This window comes from Nelusetta ayraudi, unplaced genomic scaffold (assembly GCF_046127955.1).
Source record: "Nelusetta ayraudi isolate G7.1 ecotype Tasmania unplaced genomic scaffold, CSIRO-AGI_Nayr_v1 ptg000040l, whole genome shotgun sequence".
NCBI lineage: Eukaryota > Metazoa > Chordata > Actinopteri > Tetraodontiformes > Monacanthidae > Nelusetta > Nelusetta ayraudi.
The window spans coordinates 87,982-115,614 of record NW_027466090.1 but is presented as its reverse complement, the minus strand read 5'-3'; the positions used below and the strand labels follow the sequence as shown (position 1 = coordinate 115,614).

General features: G+C 50.1%; 1 protein-coding gene across 8 annotated transcripts; it reads right to left on the bottom strand.

Moving 5' to 3' along the window:
- Positions 1-145: 145 nt before the first annotated feature.
- Positions 146-27,633, bottom strand: arhgap44a (Rho GTPase activating protein 44a). Of its 8 annotated transcripts, none has more exons than XM_076033080.1 (23): positions 27,212-27,632; positions 15,936-15,975; positions 15,569-15,688; positions 15,370-15,446; positions 15,122-15,233; positions 14,731-14,807; positions 14,524-14,638; positions 14,320-14,388; positions 14,140-14,221; positions 13,802-13,929; positions 12,841-12,952; positions 12,351-12,432; positions 12,188-12,268; positions 11,897-12,010; positions 11,706-11,797; positions 11,299-11,488; positions 9,902-9,919; positions 9,596-9,775; positions 7,779-8,324; positions 6,175-6,326; positions 5,536-5,931; positions 4,796-4,847; positions 146-3,024 (listed from the first exon to the last, which is right to left on the bottom strand). In XM_076033080.1, exons 1-22 carry the CDS (start codon positions 27,262-27,264, stop codon positions 4,840-4,842), a joined length of 2,844 nt encoding a protein of 947 aa, XP_075889195.1. In that variant the 5' UTR covers positions 27,265-27,632; the 3' UTR covers positions 146-3,024; positions 4,796-4,839. The 8 variants fall into 8 exon arrangements, 6 of the variants coding, with proteins under 6 accessions (XP_075889195.1, XP_075889191.1, XP_075889196.1 ...); XM_076033079.1 differs by having other exon boundaries at positions 2,932-3,070; XR_012927625.1 differs by having other exon boundaries at positions 4,796-5,931; positions 27,212-27,633.

Genomic DNA, 27,633 nt, shown 5'->3' with positions numbered 1-27,633 from the left:
TTCTGCAGAGTCCGCGAGACCCCCCCTCCCCCCTTTTACAATCCCTAAAAAGACAGTGATTGACACAAAAAACGTGGATTATCAAAAAGGACGATCCGAGCGCATGCACGACACTTCTTCAGATTTTTTTTTTTTTTTTCTCCTGCTCCTCCTCCTCCTCTCACCCACCACCTTCACTTAAATGTAAACAAATTGAGCTTTTACTTCAGACCATCACAGATGGTGGCGAGGTGACTCGGGAGAAGTAGGTCCGGTGTAGTGTAGGTCTACTTGGAAAAAAACAAAACAAACAAAAGCCAATAACTGTGCAGCAGTTGTGTACCTCCCGGTGCAAAAAACGGAGGCTTCATGAATACAATTCACTGGCTAGTTCATGTAACGCTATGGAATCATGGCTCGGTACAGATGCAGCCCCCCAACGGCCTCAGAAAGCGTACTGCTAACACTTATGGAAATGAACGCATGCTTTCTTTCGGTGGCTTTGAGTTCCGGTTGTGATGCATAAAAGCCTTTTGGTAATACTGCCCTGCACTGGCAGCAGCACATGCCAACAGGTCCCTGGACGACTGAACACCCAGCTCCCTTTTTAACCTGCCGTTATCAGCGTTAAGGTAGCTTCAGATCTGAGCGAGTCACATTCAGTCTGCACACGCGGAGATGCCGCTGCCTCCCTCGTAGAAATATATATATATACTGTATATGGACCCGGCGGGCGCACAAAGTAAAACCTCACGTACACACGATTTAAGCCTACAGCCTCAGAAGAACAACCAGTGTGAGGGCACTTGCAAAACTGTTGTATCGCAAAAATAGAATCACCACAACTATTAGGTACAATTATCCACATCACCACCGACATCATCATTGAGAGCACACAGAGGCGGACCAGAGATCACTTTTGGAGAGAGGTTACCCTAGGATTCATTCAGCCAGAGGCAAACTCACGTGTAGAAAAAATAATAATAAGAATTTTAAGCAAAACAAGAAGCAATTTCTTAAGAAAAAATAAACAAATGTAAAACATAATGGCTTTCTTCTAGTTTTTTTGGGAAGGTTGATTTTGACTTTTTGAACTGAGGTGGATCAGTGTACCATGTAATTGCACTTTGATTGACACAATGATCTTTTTAGTTCAAGTTCAAATGATGACACTGCAGCGTCTGTCCTTTTGAATCGCAATTATCAAGCATCACTTCAGTAAACTTGACAAAGGAGATTCACAGAATACTTGAGTGGCATGTTAAATAAAGGGCCTTTCTCCAATTGTACGAGGACACTTTTTTGACTTCCTTGTAAACGCCGTCTAAAGAATCCTTTATTGTCACTGTGAGTTTACCAGACGGGGCTGTGCATGCTGAAAGCTTCCTATAGTTATCTGCACAAATAAATAAATAGGCAACTTAAGAAAAAAATACACATGTGGGTAACTGGTGTGCAAGTCATTCGTGCTCTTGCATGTCTGACATCTGGAAAAAAGACAGAATCAGAGAGACCACGACCGATTTCAAGCAGAAAAATACATTTTGCACTTGTGCTGCAGCATTGTTGTAACCCAGTGACTCTACAGTAAGACCTGTTCATCGTGTGCAGGGGACAAAAATAACCAAATCTTCTGTCGTTACATGTTTCTACACATGATAAATATAAGCACATATATTATTACTATATATATTTATATAAGATATGCATTTTACATATACTTTCCCCTCTTATTTATGTACATCGATTTATATGTACAGCATCTGTATGTACACTGGGGGGGGGGGTCAAAGGTCACTGAACCTGAAGCACTTGAAACAAAGATCAAGGAGATAACGATACAAACCTAAAGGCAGTGTACTCATCCATCCATCCATCCATCCATCCATCACGATCATCATCATCATCATCATCAAGCTGCACACTGGTGTGTTAAAATTCACTCTCCATGAAATAAAAAAAAACGCACACATCATAAACAATCACACCAAATAAAAGCACGTGATCCAGCCCTCTTTACCGAGCGGTTTTGTCCATATAGGTATGCCATGCAAACAAACTGTGGCGCTCCAAGAGACGCATATCCAAAAATAACAAGAGAAAAAAAAGAAATATAAAGCACAAGAACCCCCAAAACAATAGCAACGGTAGTTTACAGTAACATTCTTCTCATATGCTGTGCTGGTATAAAGTAGGTTGACCTGTGCGAAGGTAAACATCAGATAAGGAACTACTTTTAACTTGCAAGGTGTGACAAAAATGGGGGCGGTGAACGACATTGGCATTGGTCGGCTCCTCCCGCAGGCGGAACCCGTGTCTGTCTGTGTGCACGAGGCATCGATACCCTGTGAGCTGCATGAGACTGCTTGACTTCTCACTCTGTCACTGTTTCACCCTGAGGTTGGGCTTCACTCCTAAACACGTCAGCCTCTGAGGTTCCCGAAGCGAAAAAGTAGTACAACTTGAGTATATATATATCATATTGCAATTTGATTGCAAGATTAAATAAGGCAAAAATAATAATAATAATAATAATTAGAACAACAAACCCTTCAAAGAATAAAGAAAAACCTCACAGATATACAGAGCACTGCATCCAAAAAAAAACTCAGAGCAAAAGAAAGAGGAAGCAATTCAAACATCTTGAAATGTAAAACTATTCCAGTCTTTCCTATTAAAGGCAACTGTTCCTCTTCAATGGCATTTTGGTGGTGTCTTTGTTTCTGCGTTTTCTAGTTCCATTTAGGTTTTAGCGAGCGGTTGTAAGAGATGAGATTCTTTTGCAGACCGTAGCATCGGTGAGGCCAGTGTGTGTGTGTGTGTGTGTGTGTGTGTGTGTGTGTGTGTCCATCAGGCACCCGCCGAGCGGCCACAGTTAACACTATAGGACGGCCGCTCAGGGGTGCTGGTAAGCTGTGATGCCTTAGGGTCAAAGGTCATAGAGTTGTGCTCTGGGGTTCCTCCTCAGGCACAGCGTCCCCCTCCGGAGAGTCTGTCACTGCCACCGACCGCCTGCAGGGGGCACCGCTGAACTCATCGATGAGGCTGTCCAGATTGACATTGATGGAGGGGATTTCGTAATTGAAGATATCTGATGGGTGGGTGGGGGGGAGGGGCGTGGCGGGAGAGAGGTGAGTGCGATGGGCGATGGCGAGCGGGTGGAGGAGGGTGATGAGAGGCGGGAGGAGTCAGAGGAGGAAGAGGAGGAGTCAGAGGAGGAGGAGAGGGAGTGTGGCGATGGCAATGAGGTGTGAGAAAACGGAAGAGAGCAGAAATAATATTAATCTCTTGAGGAGCCCGAACTGGAGGTCAGTGATGTCTGCCCTGATTGAAAGAAGAGTCGTCGGTCACATGTGCTACACAGGGATGCTTCTGGTGCGCTTCTGGTCGCACCTGAGCAAACTCTGCCGCTAGTGTTGTTGCTTTTTTTCTTACGGACAACAGGAATGACAGCACGATGACACGGTACTGTACACGAGAAAAACCAACACAGAGGCAACAAGATGTGCGTGGAACTACCAAAAAAACAAACAAACAAACCAAAAAAAAATGGCACCAGGACACACTGCGTTGGCTGGAGGTTAACAATGGGAGAGTCTTAACGACTACATACAGCGTTTCCTCTAAGACCCGGATTCCTTTTTTTCATTATACGTGCCGCTGCTGTTTTACCGGCAGAGACTAATGTTGCTGCTCCTGTGTCAGGGATGAGATGGAGCGTGGCAGCGGAGGGCAAGAAGAAGCGATGGAGCCTGTCGAAAGAGGAGCAGGGGGAGGAGGGGAGGGGTTTACCTGAGGACCCGCCCTCCCCCAGTCCCCCTCTCCCCCTCCCCCGTACAGGACGGACAGACAGGAGCGTTCGGAGGAAGTGTCTGCCGGCACTGGACGGGGGGGCGAGACGTTTCTCCCCCAGGAGGAAACAGAGATAACCACGCCCCTAACTCACCCGAACTCATTTGATTGGTCGCTGCAAACTCTCTCACTTCTACCTAGAGTGCGCCCCCTTTGGTGGCTGAAGGATAATCATACTGATTATCCACCATGGATGTATTATAAGAACTGGATACCACCAGACTGGCAACATGGCAGCGTGCCGATTTTTCCGAGTGGCCACTTGAGGTACTGCAGCAAAAGAAAATCCATTGGCCCAAAAAGCATTTTTCCCATAGACTTCAATACAAAACAAAACGCCTTTAAATCAGCTGACAGGACGACTGTGGCCTTCATGGAAAATCTTTCTATTGTAGATGTTTCAGTCACGGTCCTTATGGCATGATGTTAAGTGATACTACAGCGAATGCTCTATGGGCCCATTAATGCAGAAGTCACAAACTTTTTCACATATGCACAACTGGGTGAGCAACTAAGAGACGTAAGGACAAGAGAAGTTGCAGGGACCAATCAAAGGAGTTTGGGGCGTGGTTATCTCCATTTCCTCCTAGGGAAAAAAATCTTGCAGACGGGGGATGTCGTTGGAGAGGGGTTAGCGACAAAAAAGGAGGAAGAGAGGCGGGGCTTTCAGGATGGACCTTGTAAGCGTCGGTGTCTGCGATGTGAGCGCGACGTGCTGCACCCTGGGAAGTCCTTGAGCCGTGCAGCGCTGGCCGACGGGTCGAACGAGTCGAAGTGCAACATTTTCCAATTCGGAGCTACAAGCAGCTTGCAATTTTTAATTTTTTTTGCTTTAAATGGGTTGCGGCAGGCTGCAGGAGACCCCAGAGGCAGACACAGCACGAGGCCAGGCAGTGAGATGGAGCGCATGGGGCGGGGCGGTTTCTTTGGGGGGAGGGGAAGGGTTTGGGGTGGACTGGCTTACCCTAAAAGTCCCCCTCACACTTAGCCCACACTGAATCCCTGGCCTCACACAGCTGCAAGGTGCACAGTAGTAGCAAGGGGGGGAGGGGAGGAAGGGGGAGGGGACAAGAGAGTGATAAATATAACAAAAAAACCCGAAGTGACAGAGCCACTGGTATCATGTCGCAGCAGTGAGACCTCGTCGCCGGACCGTCACTATGTGAGTGTGGGCTCGGACTGCCTGGCTGGGCCTCTGACCTACCTCTGCCTCTGAGCGAGGGGGTGTCTGGGTCACACAGATAAACAGAGAGCACACGATGAATCTAAATGGCAAGAAACTTCCGTACAAGCAGGACGAGCCGGTGTCGACGTCTCTGATGTTTTCCCCACAAACGCACACACACACACATACACACATACACACACATACACACACATACACACACGTTACCCAGAAAACATCCTGGTCATTCACGAAACACAAGCGATGGGTACAATCGGGTCGGATTTGCTCGCAGTCGTAGCACAAAAAGAAGAAAAGGCTCGAGGATATTTTTTGTTTCAAGCATTCAGCGTCGAAATTTCAAAAGAAAGGCTACTTCAAATTCAGACATTCACGTGTGGGACAGTCAGTCTACGGTCCTACGCGGTCCTACACCCGCCCGCCGTCCCCGTTGGACAGGGCCACGGCGAGTCTGAGCGAGGGACGCTGCAGCCCCGCCGGGGGCGACGGCGGTGTCGCAGCCAGGGAGTGGTGTTTACCTGTGGACATGCTCTCCCCCGGGGACAGTCCGTCCAGGAGGCTCTGCTCCATGGGCTGCGGCAGCGGCGGCGGGCCGGCGAGCCCCGGCGGGAGCGTGGGCGGCTGCGGGGGCGGCAGGCTGGGCCTCTGCCTGGGCTTCGGCGCCGGCCGCGACTTGGTGAGCGTCCCGGTCAGGGAGGGCGGCGACGAGAGAGAGTGAGGCTGCGCCAGGGGGGTCTGGCCCGGCGAGGACGGGGGCACCAGGCCCGGGGGGCAGGCCAGTCCGTAGGGGGAGGGGGTGCTGGGAGGGGTGGGCGACAGGCTGACCGGAGACGGCTGACCGGTGGAGTGGTCGGACATCCCGCCCGACTGGCTGTAAGGAACCTTGGGAGGGACTGGGGCCAACTTCTTGGAACCTGGAGGGACACGAGATATTTATATCACGGAAAAGTGCATGACGTTAATGTAAAGTGCAGGGCAGGCAACCAAAGTTGTGTAGTTCTAAACCAGGCCAGCTGGGGGTGGTGCTGAGTCAGCGTCATGGAGCTGTTCTCCACATTACAAGCCAATGAATCATAACCATGACTGTTTCAAAGTATAAACTCCACACGCTGTTGCTTCGGAGGCCAATCTGGGCTGGAAGAGAGGGAGGCTCTGACCTTTGCGCAGGGTGTGCGGGCTGTGCTCCGTGGAGTGGGGCGACTGGCTGCTGCTCTGAGGGCTGCTGCTGCTGCTGGGGGGCACCGTGGGACCTGCCACCTGGATGGCTTTGTGTCCAATGACAGGAGAGAGCTCTTTACTCTTCAGTGAACTGAAAGAGACAGACGGGCGTCAGGGTTGAGGCCTCGGTCTCACGCCGTCGCTTTCATAAACCGCCACTGTGCTTCAGTGACAGCTGCCACCGCCGCCGCCGCTGCCACTGCCGCCGTCAGCATCATCAGCATCAGCATCAGCATCAGCATCAGCTACGGCAGCCTTAGTATGATACGTACATTGATATCAGCGTTATGGAAGCAACAATGCCTAACAAGGTTTTCTTTTTTGTGCTGAATGAACACAAATTTACCAGAGATAATGACATCATGCTGATCAAACATTAGTATTCCACCAGAATAAATTCATCATATTTTTTTTCTTCCAAATTTGACTTAGGAGGAAGATCAAAAAAACCTGAAATATCATTGAGTAAAAAAAGTGCAACCTCTCGGATTAACTGTTGTCTCCGTCATCCGGAATTTCATTTGACCTGTAAACAGGCATCTTAGCAGGAGATTATCGCTACCGGTTTCAAGTGCAGAGCAGCTGGGACCTGAACTTTGCCGAGTGAAAATGCCACAGAAGCCACGGGCTTCCTTTATGGGATTAGCCAACAGATGGTGCACATACACAGCAGATTTCTGAGAGCATTTGTGGGTAAAAATGGGCCAGAATCTCAGCCGGCGGCTGAGCTGACGTTGCATGGGAAAGAGGAATAATGCATGCAAAACTCAGCGACAACAGGCGATCGCTATGACAGGACATTAATCATAATGGTCATGGGAGAACGCTGATTGGATTTGCTGATAGTGCGCGCCGGCATCGACGTGATCCTAACTCGTGTTAATGGGCAGCGCTGATGGAATTAACGTCTCAGACGCAAAACACTTAATATTGCTGTCGGCTTCTCAAATTAAAAGGCAACTGTTCTCTCTTCACTGTGAAATACGAGAATGTCTGTAGACACATAAAAATAGATATTAACTCACACCCACTTGAAGCAAAATATAGTTCATTTAGATGAAATGCAGTCCTGGAGAGAGAGATGGGAGGGATGTTCAGACCGCTCGCTCGCTCGCTCGGAAAATTTGCAGCGATGATTCACAAAGTTGCGGTTTAAACGCAAAGAGTCTACAAATTCCATTTGCACTCTGCTCTTCGGCTCCAACTTTACCACGTGAACCTGAATGCATCTAACCAGGCCATGAATACAGGAGAAACTCTACAAGAGGAAGAGACCGCTCTGAATAAAAACATTTTCACAGCCGTTAATGGGCCACGTGCAATTTCACGTGTTTGTCGCCTACTCGACTCGAGTCAAAATCGTCGGCGGTGGCGGCGCTATATGAGCTTTAGTTGCTAGGCAACAACGTGAGAGGGCGAATCCGCGGCCCGAACCTGAGCGCTACAGAATGTGGCAAGGGGAAGAAGGCGCCGCCGAGAGCTACAGGAGGAGAGACACAGCTGCCAGCCACTCTGACACATCCATTGCATTAGTTGTATTTACCTAGTCAGCCTGGGGGGTCCTCGCTCTCGGACGCACGGGCAGGCAGCCCACGGCGGGGGCGGGGGAGCGGACGACGGGAGGCTAGGGGGGTTGCCGAGGGGCTGGTCGTGGCGGCTTAGCACCAGCGGGGTTTTGATGTAAAGTGGCGAAGCGTTTGCGTCCGGCGGGGGGGCATGCACGACCTCGCCGGGCGGGCTGTGCTTGGGGAAGTGCAGGCAGCTGGGTTTGGGGTTGGAATTGATGTCGAGGGACGAGGAGGAGGAGGAGGAGGAGGAGGAAGGCGGCGCCGGCGGTGGGGCCGGGCCCGGGGCCGGCACCGGGGGGGTGAAACCAGACCAACGCATCACGGGCGGGGGCGAGGCGGGAGGCTGCGACTCCGGACCCGGCGCCACGGGGCGGGCGCAGGGCGGGGCTTTGGGGTAGAAGAGGTGGGCGGCCGCGTGGTGGCACGAGGCGGCCAGGGGGTAAGGGGGCGGCGGCCGCTCCTCCCCGGGGGGCGGGTGGCCGTGAGAGGTGTCCGGCCGAATGGGCGACACGTTGTCTGAGCTGCGGATATTAAGAGAATAAGACAGCAAACACACACAAGAGAGCAGCTCTGGTGATTGAACAGGGAGAGACGCAATCGGAGCCACAAGAGGACAAGCTGTTCCAATGATCTGGGGGGAGGAGGGGGGGGTGGCGGTGGTGGTGGGGGAGGCGGGGGGGGGGTGCGTCGGTGGGTTTCGGAGCCAGAAAACAGAGGAGGAAATAAGGAGGTAAACTGAGTTGTTCTTTGCGGCGGGTGGTGGCCACTAAGCTTCAGCACACAGTCAGCTTAGTGAAAATAGAAAGACAAGCACAAAGGAAAACTGCAAAAGAAATAAAGTTTTATTGCAAACGGAGGAGGCGGGGAGAAGCAAAAAGAAAGAATACGGTGTGTAAGGCCGCCCTCTGTGATCTGCTTGTGTCTGCAACACTGCAAGGAGCTGTGACCTGCTGCTCGTCGACCGCTATACGCTCATGATGTGCTGAGCCCCGACTCCGCCCTCCTCCTTACGTACGCCACGCATACCGCTTGTTTTTCACGGCAGCTCCGGCCCGCCAGCCCGGGGCAGTGTGAAACAGACACAAAAACCCTTTCAAACCCGGCTGAAAGAGCCAGAGGAGAGGAGGAGGAGGAAGAAGAAGAGGAGGAAGAAGGAGAAAGCCAGCAGCCAAAAAGCCAGAAGCCACATTATCTCTAGTCTGCCACACGGGCAGAGCTAGCCGCCGTGAGGTGAGCACGCTAACGCGCTCAGCTAGGATAATCGCAGCAAAAGAAAAGGAAGGAAGTGGCGGCGGAGGTAAAGTCGCGTGGAGCGCCAACAGAAAAAAAAAAAAAAAAAGAACGGATTCACCAGTTTTCACGACCAAAAGCGGAGAGAAGCCAAGCCACAGCAAATGAAAGGCGTCGGCGCTACTGAGCATGCTCGCAGACGGAGTAGAAGCCGGTAGGAGCGGAGAGAAGAGAGTGCGGACATGTTACAGCGTTTGGATGAAGAACCCTGAGGGGATAATGAATAGAAATGTCACGGTCCTATTCAAAATAGTTGTGACATCAACCTCACAAGCCAAAGAAACGGAGGTCATGAGTGAGAAGCGGTAATAAGGACGGGATTCGAGTGGGTGTTAGAGGAACAGTGCCAAAAAAAACAAAAAAACACGTGAAGCGGAGAAAAAACAGCGACAGTGATGAAAATGATGATGATGATGATGATGATGATGATGATAGTGGCGACGGCAGTTACGATGAACAGGAGGAGTGCACTCGCGAGGGAAGAACGGCGTCTCGGCCTTACCAAACTCGGTCACCAGGGGGCGGTGTCGCGGAGGGAGAGATGCTGCAGAACTCGCCCGGCTGCTCAGGGATGAGCGAGTCCGGGCCCTGCAAGCCCGGCGGCGTGGATGAGGTCTTGCGCGCCAGCGTGGACGAACCTTTGCGAGATACCCAGGAGGTATCCATGACCCGCACGCCCATGCTGAGGGGGGAAAAGAATGTAAAAAAAATAAAAAATAAACATAAACATGAACGGGAATCACCGGCGGTGTGGAAACAGGGAATGAGTGGGGGATGCAGTTCGGGAGGAGATTGGAAAGAGGCGTACCTTTGTATCTTCCTAATGCTGCGTTAGTAGGGACAAGAGAGGCAAAAGGGACATGAGGTCAGAAGTGATGCAGACGTGTGTTCAGACATGCAGGGTTGAGCGGTGAGGAGTGAGTGAGGGAGCCGCGACGCACAGTATTAAAAATTGCCTTGAGCCTGGTTTACACTTCAATGTTGATAAGCCGCATAGATACTCAAAGCTTCTGCATGTTTTCTCTATAATACTGTACCTTTATAATGCTATATAATATATATATAATACCATATTGTCTCTTTCAAACTATAAAATATAATATAATGGTATATAATATACGCTACCAGTCAAATGTTTGAGCACATACCTTTTATTTAATGGTACAGGCTTCATTTTCATGACTATTTGCACTGTGGATTGTCACTCAAGGCATAAAAACTATGAATGAACACATGTAATATGTATTAAACAAAAAAGTGTGAAATAACTCGAACAAGTTTTATATTTTAGATGATCTAGAACAGCCATCCTTCATATAAAATATATATAACATAACATTTATAGGTATTTAACATTTTTTCCTTTTGCCACATGAATCCAAATATCTTGGCCATATATTTGATGTCTTCAGTATGTGTCTGCAGTGTAGAAAGTAGTAAAGATAAAGAAGAAACAGGTGTGTCACACTTTTGACCGGTAGTGTATATTATAATTTACTGTCTTTATAACACGCCGACTATAATGTCAGCTTTAAAAGATTACCAAGAATTCTTCCAGCAGTCGCTTCCTCATTTTTTGGGTTTATTTTGGCGAGGATATTGGTTTCTAACTCTGGCGCTGCTCCTCCAACAGCTGAAACGCATGACTCAGGCCAGGTGACGTGCCAGCCAGACGGCGAAGATTGGAGCAGGCGGGAGGGTGTGGGAGGACGAGGAAGATGTTCCCAGAGAAGAAAAAACACATTTTCTCCAGGAACAAAAAGATTTAACGAGCAGCCCTCTTCCTCCACCTCCTCATCCTCCTCGTCTTCCTCCTCCCTCACAGACAGACAGCAGTACGAGCAGCTGGGAGCTGTTTATTCAAATGAGGCCCCCTTCAGACCCCGCCTCCCCAGGTGGAGGCTGATCAGAGCGGCTGCAGTTGTATTTAGTTAGCGCACGCTCTTCCTCGTCCTTAAAGCACACGGTGGATGAATATTCCACCGAGGCTATCCTGCGCAATTTTATTTATTTTTTTCTCAATGTGTGCTGCGCGTCGCCGGCCTTGCATTCAAGGGCTCAGAGCGTCAGATTGCATGAGAGGAGGCGTGGGTGGGAGGAAGAGAGACGGCGGGCGGGCGAGAGAGAGAGAGAGGGAGAGAGAGAGAGAGAGAGAGAGAGAGAGAGGGAGACGTGGGCAGCAGATGGAGGCGCTTGGCAGCGTACCCGTCCTTCTTGTAGAACTCCAGCATCATGTTGTCCGTGGCGACGCTCAGTGGGCGTCGGCTCTGGTCGTGGTGCTGCTGCTGCTTGCGCTCCGACTGCTCCATGTCCGGCGAGGGCATGGAGCTGTAGTTGGAGTTGTGGTTGGTGTGGATGGGGCTGCCGTAGTTGCCCGTCAAGTTGAATTCAATCTCTAAAGGGAGGGAGGGAAGAAAATAAAAGAGGTCCATCAATCCAGCTACCAACCTGCTAAAAAAAAAAAGTAATACTGCACGAGTCACTACAAAACTGCACGGGGAGGCTAAGTATGGTTTATTATATTCTTCACTATTATAATCTTCACTGTATTTTTAAGGGCTACCATGCAATCGTCATTTTTAACCATTGAAACTAATAGCATCTGAGCCCACCTCCAGGGAAGAACCAATCAGCGTGCTGGATGATAGGCTCGACCACGCCCACAATCTGAAGGGACAAGGTGGTCATCATCTCCGTCATGTTCCTGGAAAAAAAAAAAAAAAAAGGAGAGAAGTTGCCGTTACGGTACAACCATGACGTAATAACAAGGCATAAGTTGAGAGTGACGCAGCGAGATACTGACGGCTCAGTGTGCGTCCACAGCAGGTTGGGACCGAGAACTATGGCCATGTTGCCGGGAGTCATCTTGTTTGAGTCTTGGTACTCGTCGAGCCTGGCTAAGAACTTGATCAGATATCTGGTTTGGACACAGAACACAACAATACAGCTACAGAATGCAACAAAAGCAATGGCAAAAACACTTCTATCACATTTTTAAATCACATTGTTTCGCAAGTATTGTCACATCAACCTGCATAATCCCTGATCAATAAGTACGACTGAGAGGACGGCTGAGTGGGCTGAACACACTGACCGGAAATTGTTCAAGTTGTCGGTGGGGAGTTTTTCACAGGCCGCCATTAACGCTTGCAGCCTCTTGTCCATGTCTTGAATGCTGGCGAATTGAGAACTGATTAAAGAGCTTGTCCGCCGGGACGACTCACCTCCCAAACAGCTTTTAATAAACAACGACTCACTTGGAGGCCTGAATCCACTCGTCGTAGAGCTCAGAGGTCATCAGCGGCTCGGGGAGCTCTCGCAGGTACGATTTCAGAGCTCCTGCAGGTGGAAGGAAAAGAAAAAAAAAGGAAAGCATCAATCAATGAGATCTTCACAGCTTTGCAGCTTTTTTTTTTTTTTTTTTTCTTCATATTACTGCTTAGTCCCACATCTCCATTCCCCTCCTGCAGCTTGTGCAGCTTCTGAGTTCAGATTGCTCACCAGAAATTTCAAAGCGATGTTTAGAATGGACGGCACGATCGCAATTTAAAACGCAGTGGGAGGAATATTTTGTCCTTCTGTAATAGTTCAGCCACCAACTGCGTTTTTTTTCCAATTCAACAAATGAAATCTCGGTTTTCTCGGGTTCTTATCAGAACAACGGACAATCAGAGTATATTACTCCAGATCTGAAGACTTTGCACTGGCTCCCAGTCAGAGACTTTGAATAGAATAGGTGAAGCTGACCTGCGATGGCGTGCGGGTCGGAGGAGTACTCCTGCACGTCCAGGACGCCACAGTCCAGCGACGCTTTCAGCTTCTTCAGCTTGGAGGCCGACGGCGCCACTCTGAAGAGGCCCTGCAGGCCGCACGCAGGGGGAAACACACAATCACATGTCATGATCGCACCCTGGACGCCAGCACACACCTGACGAGCCAGAGCAACGCAGCGGCGCTTCAATGTTCAACAGGCGATTGTGCGTTCAGGTTCAGGTATTTGGATTCCAATCAACCCTTTTTTTTTTTTCTCAGATCGTAAAACCCCGTCGTTAAGATAATAAAGTACTTACATCCCATGGCTGTAAACAATTTTTAGTACTTAGTGGTAAGGTCCCGTAGCAAGGTTGTTAGAGGTTGATGCCCTTATTTTTCTTAATCAGCCCAGCCATAAACAGACATGCACGTGGTGTGTGTGTGTGTGTGTGTTAGTGTGTGCGGTGTGTAATTACTCTCAAGGTTATTTTAATACACGGAAGGATCAATAAGGATTAAGTCTGAACCACACGGGGCTCATTAATAAAACTGATTCTTGATCTTAATAGGAGGCTTAAGCATAAAATCAAGGAGGTTTTTATGGAACGTCAGTTTTGACCTTAATGCAATATTCTCTCAGGCACAGCTTGTAAATTTTACTCATATTCTCCCTGCTGGCCATGTAGGTGAATTGCAGTACGGGATCCTGAATCGACTCCATGAATCGATTACGACATTTATCCCCATATATATGAGTAATACCTATCAAATGAGTAATAAAGGATACACGTGTGAAGAATTGAATTTGATATTTCAGTAATTAATAACCTCAAACAGCTCCTCATCATTCTCAGTTTTTCACATGCGAGTCGCATTCACAACCCAGCCTGCTTTTAAACCAGCGGTCCTCTACTGTAAGAGCAGGGTTCTCTTGAAATGAGAGCGCGGCCTCTACCTCCTCCTGCATGCCGCACTCCAGCAGCATGGTGACACAGGCCTCGATGGGGAAGGCGATCTCCCTCCCGCTGAGGTTCAGGTGCTCCTCCAGGGACTTGCCGAACGAGGGCTTCTCCACCCACGCCTCTGCAACACAAAAACGTCAGCGGCTGGAATCAGACACCGGGAAGGAAAAAAAAGGAGCGCTCGCTCCGCTCCACCAGGGGCGGATCTTCAAGACAAGGAAGGATCATTATCAGCGGAGCCTTTTAAAAAGACCGCTTCCCTCTAAATCTGAAAACTGCTTGAAGTGCAGAATTAGAGATCTAGACACAAGGAAACACGTGCGAGGTTCACCTTGGTGGGCTTTAATCTGGGGCAGCACGCTGTGGAGAATCTCTAATGACTTCCTGTGGTATTCCGCTTGTGTTTCTATCAGCTGCAAGGAGACATTGCGGAGACATAGAGGTTAATGCATAGGATGAGGTCGCTGTTTGCGGGGTTTCTTTTTCTCATTCCTATTCCATCCATACTCACAGTCTGAAAGTAGTTTGCATAGTCTATTTCTTTGGCCACAAAGCTGTACATGTCTGCTGAGAGCTGATCCTGGAACAGAAAGCGGAACCAGCATGTTAGGGAGCATCTCACCTGCATCTCGGACCCTTTATGTTGGACACACGCGGGAGGAGCATAAATCAAAAGGAGGGAGTGTGACTGAAGTGGCTCCGACCGATGACTCACCCGACAGATCTCCATCCGATTGGCTGCCTCCTCCATCTCCTCTCGGAGAGACTCGGCCTTGGCGCCTGGCTGCAGCGTGCTGGGGTGACTGGACGACTTGGACGACTGATGAAATCTGCAGACGCAGCAAAAACAGAGAGCACTGGGTCACTTTGTGCTCGGGAACCCACATGAGGAGAAGCTCCCTGGGGGCGGAAGCCGCTTCACCTGGTTCGGGCAGAGTCCATGTCCAGGACGAGTTTAGCTAAATGCTTCCTTTGTTTCTGAATGTTGGGGATGTCCACCTGGAGGAGGAGAATTGACACACTGAGATAAGAAAGTGCTTCTTGTTCACCAAAACCATTTATTTTCTGATTCAATATTATGGGTGCCGGACAGGAAGTAATGTCTCGGTTTTTGAAATACTGCCGTGACAAAAGTGTTGCAAAATATGCTGGTTGCAAACTGCAGGTCTTCTCGCTCAAGGAGTGGAGAGCAGTTGGAACCCATCATTCCATACATTGAGTCTTTACTTGCCTTTTGGTTTTTAGAAATATCACAACAAGTATCCTTTGTCACACATCCCTGTAGTTACATATTGTACATTGTTGGCTCTGACCTCGGCCAGCACGTAGAGGGGCTCCACCACATCTCTCTCTATCTGGTTCTCAAACTGGATGAGCTCCAGGGCCAGTTTCTCCTCCGTCTCCCCGCACAGCTTCAGCATCTTCCTGTTTGGCGGCGGTCAGGGAGCAACAAGAACACATAACAGACAATTGCATTGCACACAAGGGTAACAAGGACATCTGTGTTGGTGTGTACAGGTGTGTGTGTGTGTGTGTGTAAAGAGGTGACGGCGTTCCTCACCCCAGCAGAGAGTCGTCCCCCAACACTGCGGCTCCCTCCACCAAACACTGCGCCAGGATGGTGAGCGGCAGTTTTTTCTGAGAGCACACAGAGAGAGACGTGATCGCACGGCGTCAGCAGTGTCAAGGCGAGCAGCAGCGTGTCGATGTCGGGGGTGGGGGGCGAGGCGGGGGCGGGGGCGACGAACACGAGCACTCACAGAAGGCGACTTGACGGATCGCTTCTCCACGTCGGCGCCCTGCTGACCCTGCAGGCAGGCGGTCAGCTTCTTGTGAGTGCTGTGAGTCACCTGTTTGACCAGGTCCAGCCGCTTCTCCACCTGCAGGGGAACACACACACACACACACACACACACACATGCAGGTTGTTAACACAGCGGAATCTGTTCTGTGCATAGAAGTCAAGAAAACATCCGTCAGTGGCTGAGAACAGCACTTTTTAATATTTCAAAGTGTAAAATTATGGATTACATTATAAATGAGGTGTAAAGTAATTTGTTAAACGAGAGAACTTAACAGAAAATGTAAATGATCACACACTCTCTGTCTCAGTGTGCCAAGACTCACCTGCAGGAGGTCCTCGCTCAACACTTCTGTTTTCTCTGCCCTGCAATGACAAAAATGGGCAACATGACAAAAATGACAGAAAACGTTCAGGGTGCAAAGTGGTAAAAAGAAAAAGTGTGAAGAAATGAGAAATTCATTTGACGCTGAGCAAACCTGTTTTTTTGGCAGAATGACATTTTTTTTTTTTTATCAATGTACTGCACACACACACACACACACACACACACACACACAAAATGCTTCACAGTTGCATAATAGCCCCCAGCTGCCTCTTTGAGCGCGTCAGCACTGTGGCAGGAGCTCCAGAATGGGCGGAGCTCCTTCGTGCACCTGCTCCGGTGCCGGTGCTCGCACGAGGTCGCGCGAGTTCGACATTATTTTGGGCACAAACGGCTGTGTCCGGAGCTCCGTGAGCGACCCAGCGATGCCACTTCCTGGTGAGGAGCTCCGAGGGTCCCGCAGGCCGGGGAGGACGCCAAAAAAAACAAAAACGACAGAGAGCAGGGCCGCCGCCGCCGCCGCCGCCACAGATAAAACTACTCATCTGGAGCTGAAGGAGCCTCTCGCTCTGAACAAAACGCCTCGGCTCATTTATTTCAGGGCTGCGATTCAGTTTTTTTTTTCTTCCCACAAGTGCAAACATTGTTTTCACGATCCGCGGAACGAGAGACGAGGCCGGCTCAGGCGGCTAATTACTTAACAAATTTAGGTTCAGCGAACACGGATGCAGCGACTGCGACGATACAACACGTGTAAACCGGCCGGGGGACGAGTCGTTTCTTTCATGACTGGACTGGAGAGAGACTCAGAAGAGGCAGAAAGTCCTGATATGAACTGCAGCCATCAAGCCGTGCACAAAGTCGCCCCAACACTTCCTCTTCCCGTCGGCACGACCTCTTCCTGCTATTGTGCGGCTCTGCACTTGACACATGACGGTTTTTGTCAAATCCCTAATATCACTGTTTCTTTTAAGAAATAAAATGAAAATGTGATAATATCAGTCTCATTAACATTCTCACAGTTGACCGCACAAATAGAAGAAGACCTTGTTTTGAGCTCTATTATTCATCGAGCTAACAAAAACACATCCCAGCAAAAATAGCTCTTTTAACCGTTTTTTTTTTTTTTTCGTGTCCACAGTTGTTGATTAATTATGGCCAACAACTCGACACGGAACCTAAACGACGCCGTTTATGAGCGACCTCTGCCGCTGTCCCGTTGCCAAGAACACAGAGCCATGGGAACTGGGTCAAACTATGTACCGATGGATGTAATCACACTCAGTCTTGTGGAAGACTGCGTCGCTCGCTGAGCGATGTGGAAAAACACAGGAAGCTCGTATGCAGGCTGAGGGAGGGCGAGAGAGAGACAGAAAGATGGAGAAAGCGACGGCAGAGCGAGCGGAGAGATTTCTGGCATGATGGAGGAGTGTGATCGCAGATTGCTGCGACAAAAGGAGATAAAAATAACCCTGAGCAGTGCACTTAAAGGCTTGGCTCAGACCTGCCGCGGCCTCCCGAAATGCTCTCAGACTCAAGGTTCCGCAGAGGCCGCGGCTAACTGCGTGTGCTGGAGCCGGACGTCGGCCATCGGACCTGAGGTCCGCTGGTCGACATCTTCACAGCGAAGCCTGCAGCCGCACAGATGGCACTGAGGTTCCAGCAAACATCTGCGGTCTTGAACGCGTTGCCCCGGAGCCGGAACCGCTGTCAACTCTCGTGCCCACGCTCTTGACTTCACGTCTCTAAGCTGCGACTTAGCTCCCGCTGCTTTTAGCATGCTAGCAAGTGAGGCGCCAGACACGAGCCAGATGGTGTGTGCGAGGATGTGGCTTGAAGCTCATGAACTTCTGAAGACAAAAGAATATCAAATCAAGAATATGTGGACTTCTACTTTGGAAGTACAATTTCAAAATACCATCCATCCATCCATTTTCAATACCCACTTCATCCTGAACTCAGGGCTGCAGGGGTCTGCTGGAGCTAGTGTAGTCAGGACCGCACCAAGGGCCAATTCCAATTCCTCACTTAACTCCTCAATCTCAACCCTCACCCTTCACCCTCAATATTTGGCCCTCAATCTTGGCCCTCAAAAATAAGTGTAAGGGCTTAGAAATGGGACACCCCTTAAGTGCAGTTACGTCTTCAGACTGTGGGAGGCGGCCTTACACCAAAGCTACGTCCAGTCTGTGAAGAAGAAGACGACTAAAAAGAAGAAGTCCTCCGTCGCTACACAACGATGTACACAAGTAACGTGATGCCGCTTTTTTAATCGCCATTTTTCGAAGATGTCTTGGTGAAAAGACGCGATGCCTTCTGGGTAGCCCTTACTACTAAGGGTGGGGCCGGAGAATCTCAATATTGAGGGCGATACAGCCCTTAAACTCCTCCCTCAACTTGACGTTCTGAGAATCGGGACAGCACTTGCACCTCGCGGGAGCGCGCATTTTTGAGATTGAGGGTTAAGGGAGGAATTGGAATTCACCCCAAGACATTATCAAGAGTAGAGAGTATCGAGATCGAGACAAAACCAAGACTTTATCTTTCAAAGAAACATAACAACAAAACAGAAAAAAATGACCAGTATCCTTCTCAAATTCAAGTTTGCTTCTAAATCCAAAAGCAACATCTCTTTTCAGCAAGGTATCTTTTAAACATTTTCTTTAACATTTTGCTGCTTTGCCAACTATTTTGAACCATTTTCAAAAAACAACTTTGCTTTGTCTCGTGACACCATGTCACACGGGAGCATCACCACCTCTTGGATGACAATAAGAAGCTTGCCGGCGGAAGTTGCTGGACTAGGACTCATGTAGGATGACCTTTTAAAATGTGGATGATAGGCCCAAGAAAAATTCTTTTGTTGTAACTGGAGCATGCAAGTATTTGTTCCTCTCTCCGAGACCTCGCCAAGGAGGAGACGCGCTTAGGTAATCGCTTTTGCAGGCTGAAAAAAAAAAGAAAAGGATGGAAATCCAGACGGAGACATCTGGCGCTCTGGCTGACCACAACTGACGTGGCCATCACAGCCCCCAGACTTCAAAGAGATTCCCTCTTCAAAGACGCCACTGTACTGTCTCGTTCTTTCTGGGCTTGTTTGTTTTTCCGACGGTGGTATTTCCTCAGTGGAGAGCCGTATCGCATGTAATCAGCCGGCGCCCCGGACCGAGTGAACGCCGGGGACGCTTGTGTGGTGGTGGGGTCGGGAGCGGCGACGGGGGCGTTCTGAGGTGAAGGGAGAATTTCCTCTCGGCAAACAGTGTGCAGAACGAACGAGTCCTGGGAGGAGGAGAGCAAACACGTGGAGAAGTTGGCTGCCATGTGGGGATGATGGGGCGGGGGGGCGGGGGGTAGGGGTGGGGGGAGAATTTGCCATGTCGACGCCGACCATCTGGCGCTTCGCAGGCGCCGCTGCTGCTCTACCTGGAGCTGCTGACGGCTTAATACCAACACCGACACATGCTCGCACACATGTGCGCGCGCGTCTATAAATATGCAGCCAAATAGGTAAGAGTGTAAGACACTGGCTGCGTTTCCATGGCAGTTTCTCGCAACATAAAAGTGATATTTCTAAAATGTCGACAAAGTGAAAAAAGAGAAGAAAATATTAGAAGTCAGGCAAGTTGTTGAAAAAGTGTCAGGCAAATTCTTCGCCCGCAACTTTCAGTTGCTCATTTCGCACTCGAGACATTTTGTACCAAGATCTGTTCTATTTGGAATCCCACCGTGCATTAGCCGCCCTGCAGCCCCTTTTGCATGGTTTATAAGCCTGAATAATTTACATTGATAAAATGTGAGGAGAAAACAACAGGGGGTTGCCTTGAACACATCGATGTGGCAGCCAGCCAACTGTTGACTTTGGCCGAACAGGTCCGTCCGAGATTGGAACAAGACACAGAAGTGCTCACAGCTGCTGCTGCTTCTGCTGCTAGCTTGGTTAGCGAGCGCTGCACTAGCTGCTATCGCCCTGCGAGGGTAGTGGAGCAGAACAGTGGCCCCGGGCCTCGGCATGGCACCGCGGGGGCCTGGAGCGGCTGCGCTGGCAAGAGACACATACACGCACACACACAGGGCAGCAGCGTTCATGCTAGACCTGCTGGGCTAATATTCCTCTATTTGATGCTTTTTCTGTTTTTCCTTCCCTCGGACCGTCCCTGTGATAAAAAAAGCATCTGGAGGCCCACCATGCCCCCCGACCCCCGCCCACCAAACACCCCCCACCCCCCTCCCACTCCGACTCCGTTTCCTCCCAAATGCTGGGGCGGAGGGCCAATGGGACGCAGGGCTACTGAAACACAGAAACCCACTTACTGCAGTTGTCCGGCAAACTAGGTCACAGTTCTGTTAAGTATGCAAGAATAACTGGCAGACACACACACACACAGACATGTGCGCACTCAAGGACGGACGGCGAACACACACACTCGCATACATCTACAGAGAGGGAGAGAGCAAGGGAGGGAGAGAGCAAGGGAGAGAGAGAGATAGAGAGAGAGAGAGAGAGAGAGAGAGAGAGAGAGAGAGAGAGAGAGAGAGAGAGGGCCCGCAGCGTTCTCTGCCGTTTCTCTGGGAACACAAGCAGCAAATTATCTCTAATAACTTCATCCACAGCGAATAATCTGCGCAATAAGTGACTCTTGTCCGCCAATCATACGGGTGCGTTATTTTTTTTCTTTTGTCTGAACTGAGCACCTGAACGCAGCGTCACGTGTCTGACAAACCTGGACAAGCACACAATATCGGCGATATTGCAGAGAACTGCGATGATCAAAACGCCTTCAAGAGCCGAGAGCAGAGAGAGCCTTGGGGCTGAAAGAAATATTGCACACGCGGGTTGGCAAAGATAAATAAATAAATAAATAACAGATGAATGTGATGAAACAGCTTATACCAAATGAGCGTCTCCAGGCAACCGAGGCGATTCCACCAGTGTGGAAACAGAGACGAGCGCCGGTCCTCGGTAACGAGCTACAATGCGAATAAGAATAACACAATAAACAGAGCAGGGAGTTATTATTAGAGGGTTAAAACTTCCTGCTTTTTTCGCCCCCTTTTTTGTTTTCTCCTTGAATACGAGGAAGTGGGCGCACTGGCAGGGAGTTGCCCTCGTCGTTCTGGTCGACCATTGTCGGCCCTTTTTCCACTGACAGCTCCTCGCTGAATGGCTACAAGGTTGGAGATTTCTGTGGGCGCCTTTTTTTGGAAGAACGAGCTGAACGCAATTCAGATTTTATTGCAGACTGATGTAGTTCTGGACCTGCAGTCAGTCCGAATCTATTCACAATACCACACAAATTATTATTATCCCAGTGGGGGTGAATGTACTTTGGATTCTGCTTCTTCTCCCTCAAGAAGGATCAACGTTCAACAATGGGTGAAAACAAAGAGGGGAAAAAAAAAACAACTGTGTTCTAGTTGTGACTCCACAAGCACTGCACTGGAGGTTCTTTTTCCAGGAGAAGACAAGAAAAAACTAAACCTTGCAGTAAATTTCCTTTGAACGTTACTCGACCACCGCAGGGGTCTTGAACGCCTCGCAGCTGGAGCGTCTGAATCATTTGTTGCGTGTCAGCCGGGGGAAGGGGGGTGGGCACGAGGTCGTCTCCGCTCGCAGATGAGACGGTGAGATCACGACGACGATCAAACCCGCTGCATCAAGACGCGCCTGGGTGAGAGGAAACTAGAACGCACATCTGAGGCAGCTGCGGGAGAGAGGGAGAGAGAGAGAGAGAGAGAGAGAGAACGGGCGAGCGAGCTGCGACACCCTGTAAGGCAGCCGTGGCAGGGGGGGAGAGGGTGGGCCTCTCTGAAGAGTCTTTTCAGGGAATCCACCAGGCAGAAAGAGCGGAAACTACACTTCTGTCTGCCGTTACATCATCTGGCCTCTGAAGGCGAAAGAGGCCCAACAAAGGCTCCGCGGTGGCGCACTGTCTGCGAGGGCCCACCGGGGTCGGCGGGGGGTCACTGAGGTCGAGTTCGGGAGTTAATCGGCATCGAGGAAACGATTCGTTTTGCTCACCATTAGTTAGTGAGGCATTAGTTTAGGTTTAAAAAGACAGTCCACCGTGATGTCAGTCCAGTCTGTGAGAAGAGAAGAGATGACCTTTGACCTTTAAGCGTCCTGTTATTGTTTCAATTGCTTCGATCATAAGTAACACAAACAGCATTTGTAATCATCATCTTCATTTATCAACAATGAAGATTAAGAGATTCCAGAAGAAAGCCACATATTCTCCAAACAGAAACAAATTCCTGTGAGTCACACACCAACTCATAAACTTTCAACGATGAAGAGAAGAGAAGAGGACGCTGCACTGGGATTCAGCACCTAAATTCTGAGAACCTCCTCTGCTACATGATGCTGGCTTGGTGGATTTCTGCCCAACTTGTCGACTGATACTGATCTTCTTCTTCTTCTTCTTCTTCTTCTTCTTCTTCATTGGGTCTTTCCCTTCTTCAGGTAGCCAATCATCTGCCTCCATTTAACCATCAGCATCCTTCATTATCCCTCCTCTGCACATGTCCAATCCATTTCACTCTGGCCTCTCTGGCTCCACTTCCAAAATATAATGCGCCGTCCCTTTGGGGGAAAAAACAAACCAGAAAGAAAAACTTGATGTTTTCTTTTTGTCTGGGACCGAAAAAAAAAAAAAAAAAAGTCCAGACAAGATCAACTTGCAACTTGCTCCGGGACTTTCTCGTCCCATCTTCCCCTGCACTGTTCAAGGGGAATTCACCTCTTGCACGACCAGACTTCCTGAAGGAGGACATGGAGAGTCCATTAAATGCAGAAGAAGTAAAAAAAAAAAAAACATGTACAACTCAACTCAACTCAACCGTGCTGCCATTACACTGACAAGTGGTCGCACTGAAGCCGCACAAAAGCTGCAAAAACTGTAAAAGGCACAGATTGGGAGAATGCCATGATTATTCAAAAGCATTGAGATGTGGAGAGCGAGAAACAAAATGGAATTCTTCTTTCAAAGCTCTGGGTTACATCATGTGCTCAGACGGGTACCGCTGAAGCCCTTTGCCACGCCGTCCCAGACCCAGATAGGGCCGGCGAGTTGGGAATTGAGAAATAGGTCAGGAGAAATGAGGGTTGGGAGCTGACGGAGGCACAGTTAATCTTTCCTCCGGCTCGTTCGGCGAGTGTGAAAGACAAAGTTAGGACGGAGGCAAAAAAAGCAGCAAAACTGAAGCCCGACTAGCAAAGGATTGACAGATTTATTTAGCAGAAACAAACAAATAAAGGGGGTGGTGGGTTCGCACCAACTCATGAACATCCTCGTTATGTTTTTGTGTGTGTGCACGTCAATGTCACATCCATGTACGAGAGAACAGGACAGTTTTGAGAGAGATTTTGCTGTGAAGGAAACTACAAAAAGATTGCAAAAAGATGCAAAAAGACTTCTGCAGCATTCAAACAAAACAAGCAAAAAACAAAACAAAACAATGACTACATAAATCAGAAACGAGGAAAGCTGACTTTCTGCCATACAGTTGTGTCACTGCTCTTGCTCATTTCAGATCGCAGCAAATTAGGAAGACACACTACACACTGCGTCTGCAAAGCACGCTGGGATTTCACAGCGCTAAGCCTGCAAAAGTGCATCACGGCTCTCCGTTTCCTAGAATTCAAAAACAGCTGCTTCTCAGTGCAGCGGACAAAAGGCATCAGTAGCTGCGTGCACAAATAAGATGCAGCAATTTTAATTAAAAATTAAATAAATAAAAAAAATAGCGTAATGCTTGTAATTACATAAACAGATTATCATCCCAAACGACGCTGCTTGGAAGCCCGGCCCGATGGTTTCCTCACCCCCTCCCTCTCCCCTGTACCCCACTGCAGCACCACCGCGCCGCACATCTCTCTGAGTGATACGACGACACGCATGGCTGCACCTCCTCCAGCAGGACGGCCCGCTGCTGCACGCAGCCCATTGGTCAAGGCCAGAGGGGGGGGGGGGCTGCAGGGGGGGGGGGGGGGGGGTAGGAGGGAGGGAGATCTCGCCCATGCAGGCAGCAGCCGGAGGGATGCTGACACAGCACACCTGATCGCCCCGCTAGCCCCTCCCCCTCTACTAACCACCTCCCCCCCACTGTAAAAGACCTTCAGTCGCCGGCAAGACGCGTGGAAAGAAGGGCAGAGAAAACGGTTAGCGTCCATCGCAACTTTTCCATACAATATATATTTTTTTTAAATAAGATTTCCTTTTCATTGACAATTACCCCCCCCCCCCACAACAGAAAAACAAAAACAAACAAAGACCAACAATAATAGACAAAACCAACCCCAACAACACAGGTGAGATGAACGAGCTCAAGCTCTGTATCTTTACATTTGATCAGGTGATGCGAAATATCCATCCATCCATTTTCAATACCCACTTCTTCCTGAGCTCAGGGTTACAGGGGCCTGCTGGAGCCTCTCCCAGCTCTCATGGTGCAAAGGCAGGGTGACACCCTGGACAAGTCACCAGTTAATCGAGGGGCCACATAGAGACAAAGACAAAGAACCATTCACACTCACACACACACACACCTACGGTCAATTTAGAGTTTCCAATTCACCTCACATGCATGTTTTGGGATATATCAAACAATATTTCTGACCCCCACCCCTCTGCGAAGGATTTCCTGAGACCCTCTGCAGGAGCGGCTGGCGGTACCGAGCAGCTCCGGAGAGACTGCTGGAGGTCAAACTGGCAGAGCGATGTGAGGGCGAGTCTTGAGTCAGCGGGAATAATCTATGAAGCCTTCAGTAAGCAGATGACCGAGAGCGAAAAACTGGACACAAGATTGCGCTGATTCATTTATTTATCCCTGCATCTGCAGAAAAAACCTCCGCGGCGGCTGCTCAGGATGCAAACCAGCAGGGGAGGGGGTGGAGAAAATGAAATACACACTGGGTGTGTTCAGCGTCCATTAAAAAGCCCTCAGTGCCCCCCCCCCTCCCACATCACCCCCACCAGACTAAAACAAATGGGCCCTGGTGTGGAGCAACGACGGGAGGAAGACGGGGGAGTTTAAGTGCAGCACGGCAGGAATGTTGGAACGTTTTTTCCTTCAAGGTCTCTTTAATCTGAGCACATTGTCTCGCGCTGTGACTGGCCGAGGCCAGCATGTGTGTGTGAGCACAAGTGTCGATGTGTAGGACGATGTGTAGGATACAAACCGGGGCCCACACATTGTGTTTCTCCTCTTTGCGGTGGATCTATCGCACATTCTGGAGATAGATTGAAAAAACAACAAAAAAAAAAACAACAATGGCAGCAAAAGGAGGCGATGACGTCCTTCCAGAGACGGCAACAGGTGAGAGGACACGGCGCTGAGATGTTTTAGGGGAGCTCGCTACTTTATAACGCAACACACAGAGCAATAGCCTACAAGATCCGCCAGTCTGAAAAGTCCAATCCACCACTTTTCAGAACAGTTTAGAGGAATCGGCCATTTGTGACGTCACAAACGGCCCTTCCCAGGTTAGAGATAGGACCCTCAGCCAGGTGTTCCCAGACCTCCTTTTGGTCTAACAAAGCATCAGTTTGAACAGGGAGTGAAAATCCAGCAGTAGGGTGCCAAGCTAATTATGCTGTTTCCTAAAGAGTTTCTTTTAATAGTCAAATAAAAGGTCGGAAAACACGCCATACATTGGGTCCGGGGGTCCTTTAAAGCACTTGATGGACGGCTTCATTCAGAAGGCCTTGTGTTATTCAATGGCTTCTTCATCCGTCAGCATTGACGTATTGGCTCTGCTGGTCGCTACAAATAGCGTCCAGCGTCTCTGTCAATGCCTCTGGCTTTCAGTTTCCCTCCGTTTGACACCGACTTCGTCCACACTAAAGCCCAGTCAGGGTGACATGCTTTGGGATGGATGTGATCTCCAGTTCGGATGTTGGAGGTGGAAGAGAAGCAAAGTCGTGACTGCGAGCGGCTGACACCCCCCGGTACTGGGAGGGAGCTCATTACGGCACAAGTGTGACACAAGTGGCCGCGGCCACAAAAGACGGGGACGGTTTCGGAGGGTTGGGGTGGTGCAACCACAGGCAAGCGCGGCCCTTTACTTGTCATCTCACACCGAGGCCCACACGACTCACACCCACACACAGACGGCAGGGGAAAAAAAATGAGTCACGCCGAAGTGATTATAGAAATACAGGAGCAGTCGGAAGAAAAGGGGGCGGGGAGGTGAAAAGCACAAACACAGGCTGCAAGGTGAGCCCACCCACCCAACCCCCATCCAAGCACGTGCCTCCCGGTCCCTGCTCAGGGTGTCCTCCCACCCACCACCACCACCACCACTACCACCAGGAGGAGATGAGTGAGAGACCCACAGGAACAACATTTAAAGGTCATAAAGCATCTGTTTGAGGAAGGTTCAGCAAGGTCTGGTGTCGGAGAGGGTAAGGTAGAAGAAATCGTCCTCTGGCTTTGCCGTCACATCTACATCCAAATATCAGATATTAATGTTGGGTGGGGCGGGGGGTGGAGGTGTGTGTGTGTGTGGGGAGGGGGGGGGGGGTACAACCTGCAGGGGTCCCTCATATGTCTGCACACACACACACACACACACACACACACACCTAACTGGCTTGCTCGCTCACAGCGGCATCCCTCCCCTCTTCCTTGCCCCTCCCTCCACCACACACGCACGCGCCGCATCCGTCCGTCTCTCACCTACACCGACACGGTCTGCGACAGGAGGGATGGAGGGGAGGGAGGGAGAGAGGGCGTGCGCGCCATCGCTGCTGCTGCGCTGTGTGCGCCAGCAGCATCACTTCCTCCGGAGGGGATCCACCTCGCCTTCGCGAGCGGTCCGCTTCTCCTCCGGTTCAACCTCCATTCATTTTCTCTTTCCGTGGGCAGGCTGCTTTGGGGGTGGGTGGGGGTGGGTGGGGGTTGGCGTGGCGTGGCGATGCGATGCGATGCGCCTACACGCTGCGGTGCGCGCATGCACCCCCCCTCCACATCCCTCCTCACGCACGCACGCCCACTATGACCGTCAGATCAGCACCTTAACATCCATCACGCATCCAGGAGCAGTGAAAGCATTTTAAAAGCATGCAGGTTCTCCCTCCCTTCCATCATTCTTTTGTTCCCCCCTTGTTCTTCTTCTTTCCATCCTCCCTGCATTGCTATGATTCACATCTAATTAGGGGCTGTGCAGGAGATGGGGGGAGAGGGGGGGCAGCGGAGTGGAGTGGAGTGGATGGGGGGTCTCCTCCCTTTCACTTGCCATCCCCTCCACTGCCGTGATGACGGGGTGCGTTCCCTTACCTTCCCACCGTCTGGTTGGCGAGCTGCCGCATCCGATTGAACTGCTTCTTCATCTTGTACGTGTGGTGCGTCTAAATATGCATATAAATTTTTTTTTTTTTCTCCTCCAAATTATTCCTGCGTTCACACCCACAGAGGGCGAATATTCCGGGTGATGTCTCTCAACGTGACGCTCCGTGCTCCTGGACAGAGGCGCAACACACAATCCGGGCTCCCATATTTCCCTTCCCGCATCGCAGGCTGCGAGCCGACGCCGAGGGCCGATCCAGCGATCACATATTTTGCAGCGGTGTTGGATGTTGAACGTAGAGTCGGGGTTTCTTTGGCTTCTGTGTTAGCCGCCGGTGCGTGCGCAGGGGATGCTGGAGAGATTCACCGCGGCTACTCGGCGCGGGCGGAGCGCGACGGCAGAGAGGCGAGTC

What these genes read in the sequence shown, in the direction of transcription:
- arhgap44a (XM_076033076.1), bottom strand. Translation starts at nt 27,264, where the DNA reads ATGAAGAAGCAGTTCAATCGGATGCGGCAGCTCGCCAACCAGACGGTG. An exon ending in AGTGCGGCATGCAGGAGGAG is followed by an intron (nt 12,953 to 13,801) that starts GTAGAGGCCGCG and finishes TGCGGCCTGCAG; the next exon opens with GGCCTCTTCAGAGTGGCGCC. An exon ending in GGGGGAGAGCATGTCCACAG is followed by an intron (nt 3,071 to 5,535) that starts GTAAACACCACT and finishes CCCACCCATCAG; the next exon opens with ATATCTTCAATTACGAAATC.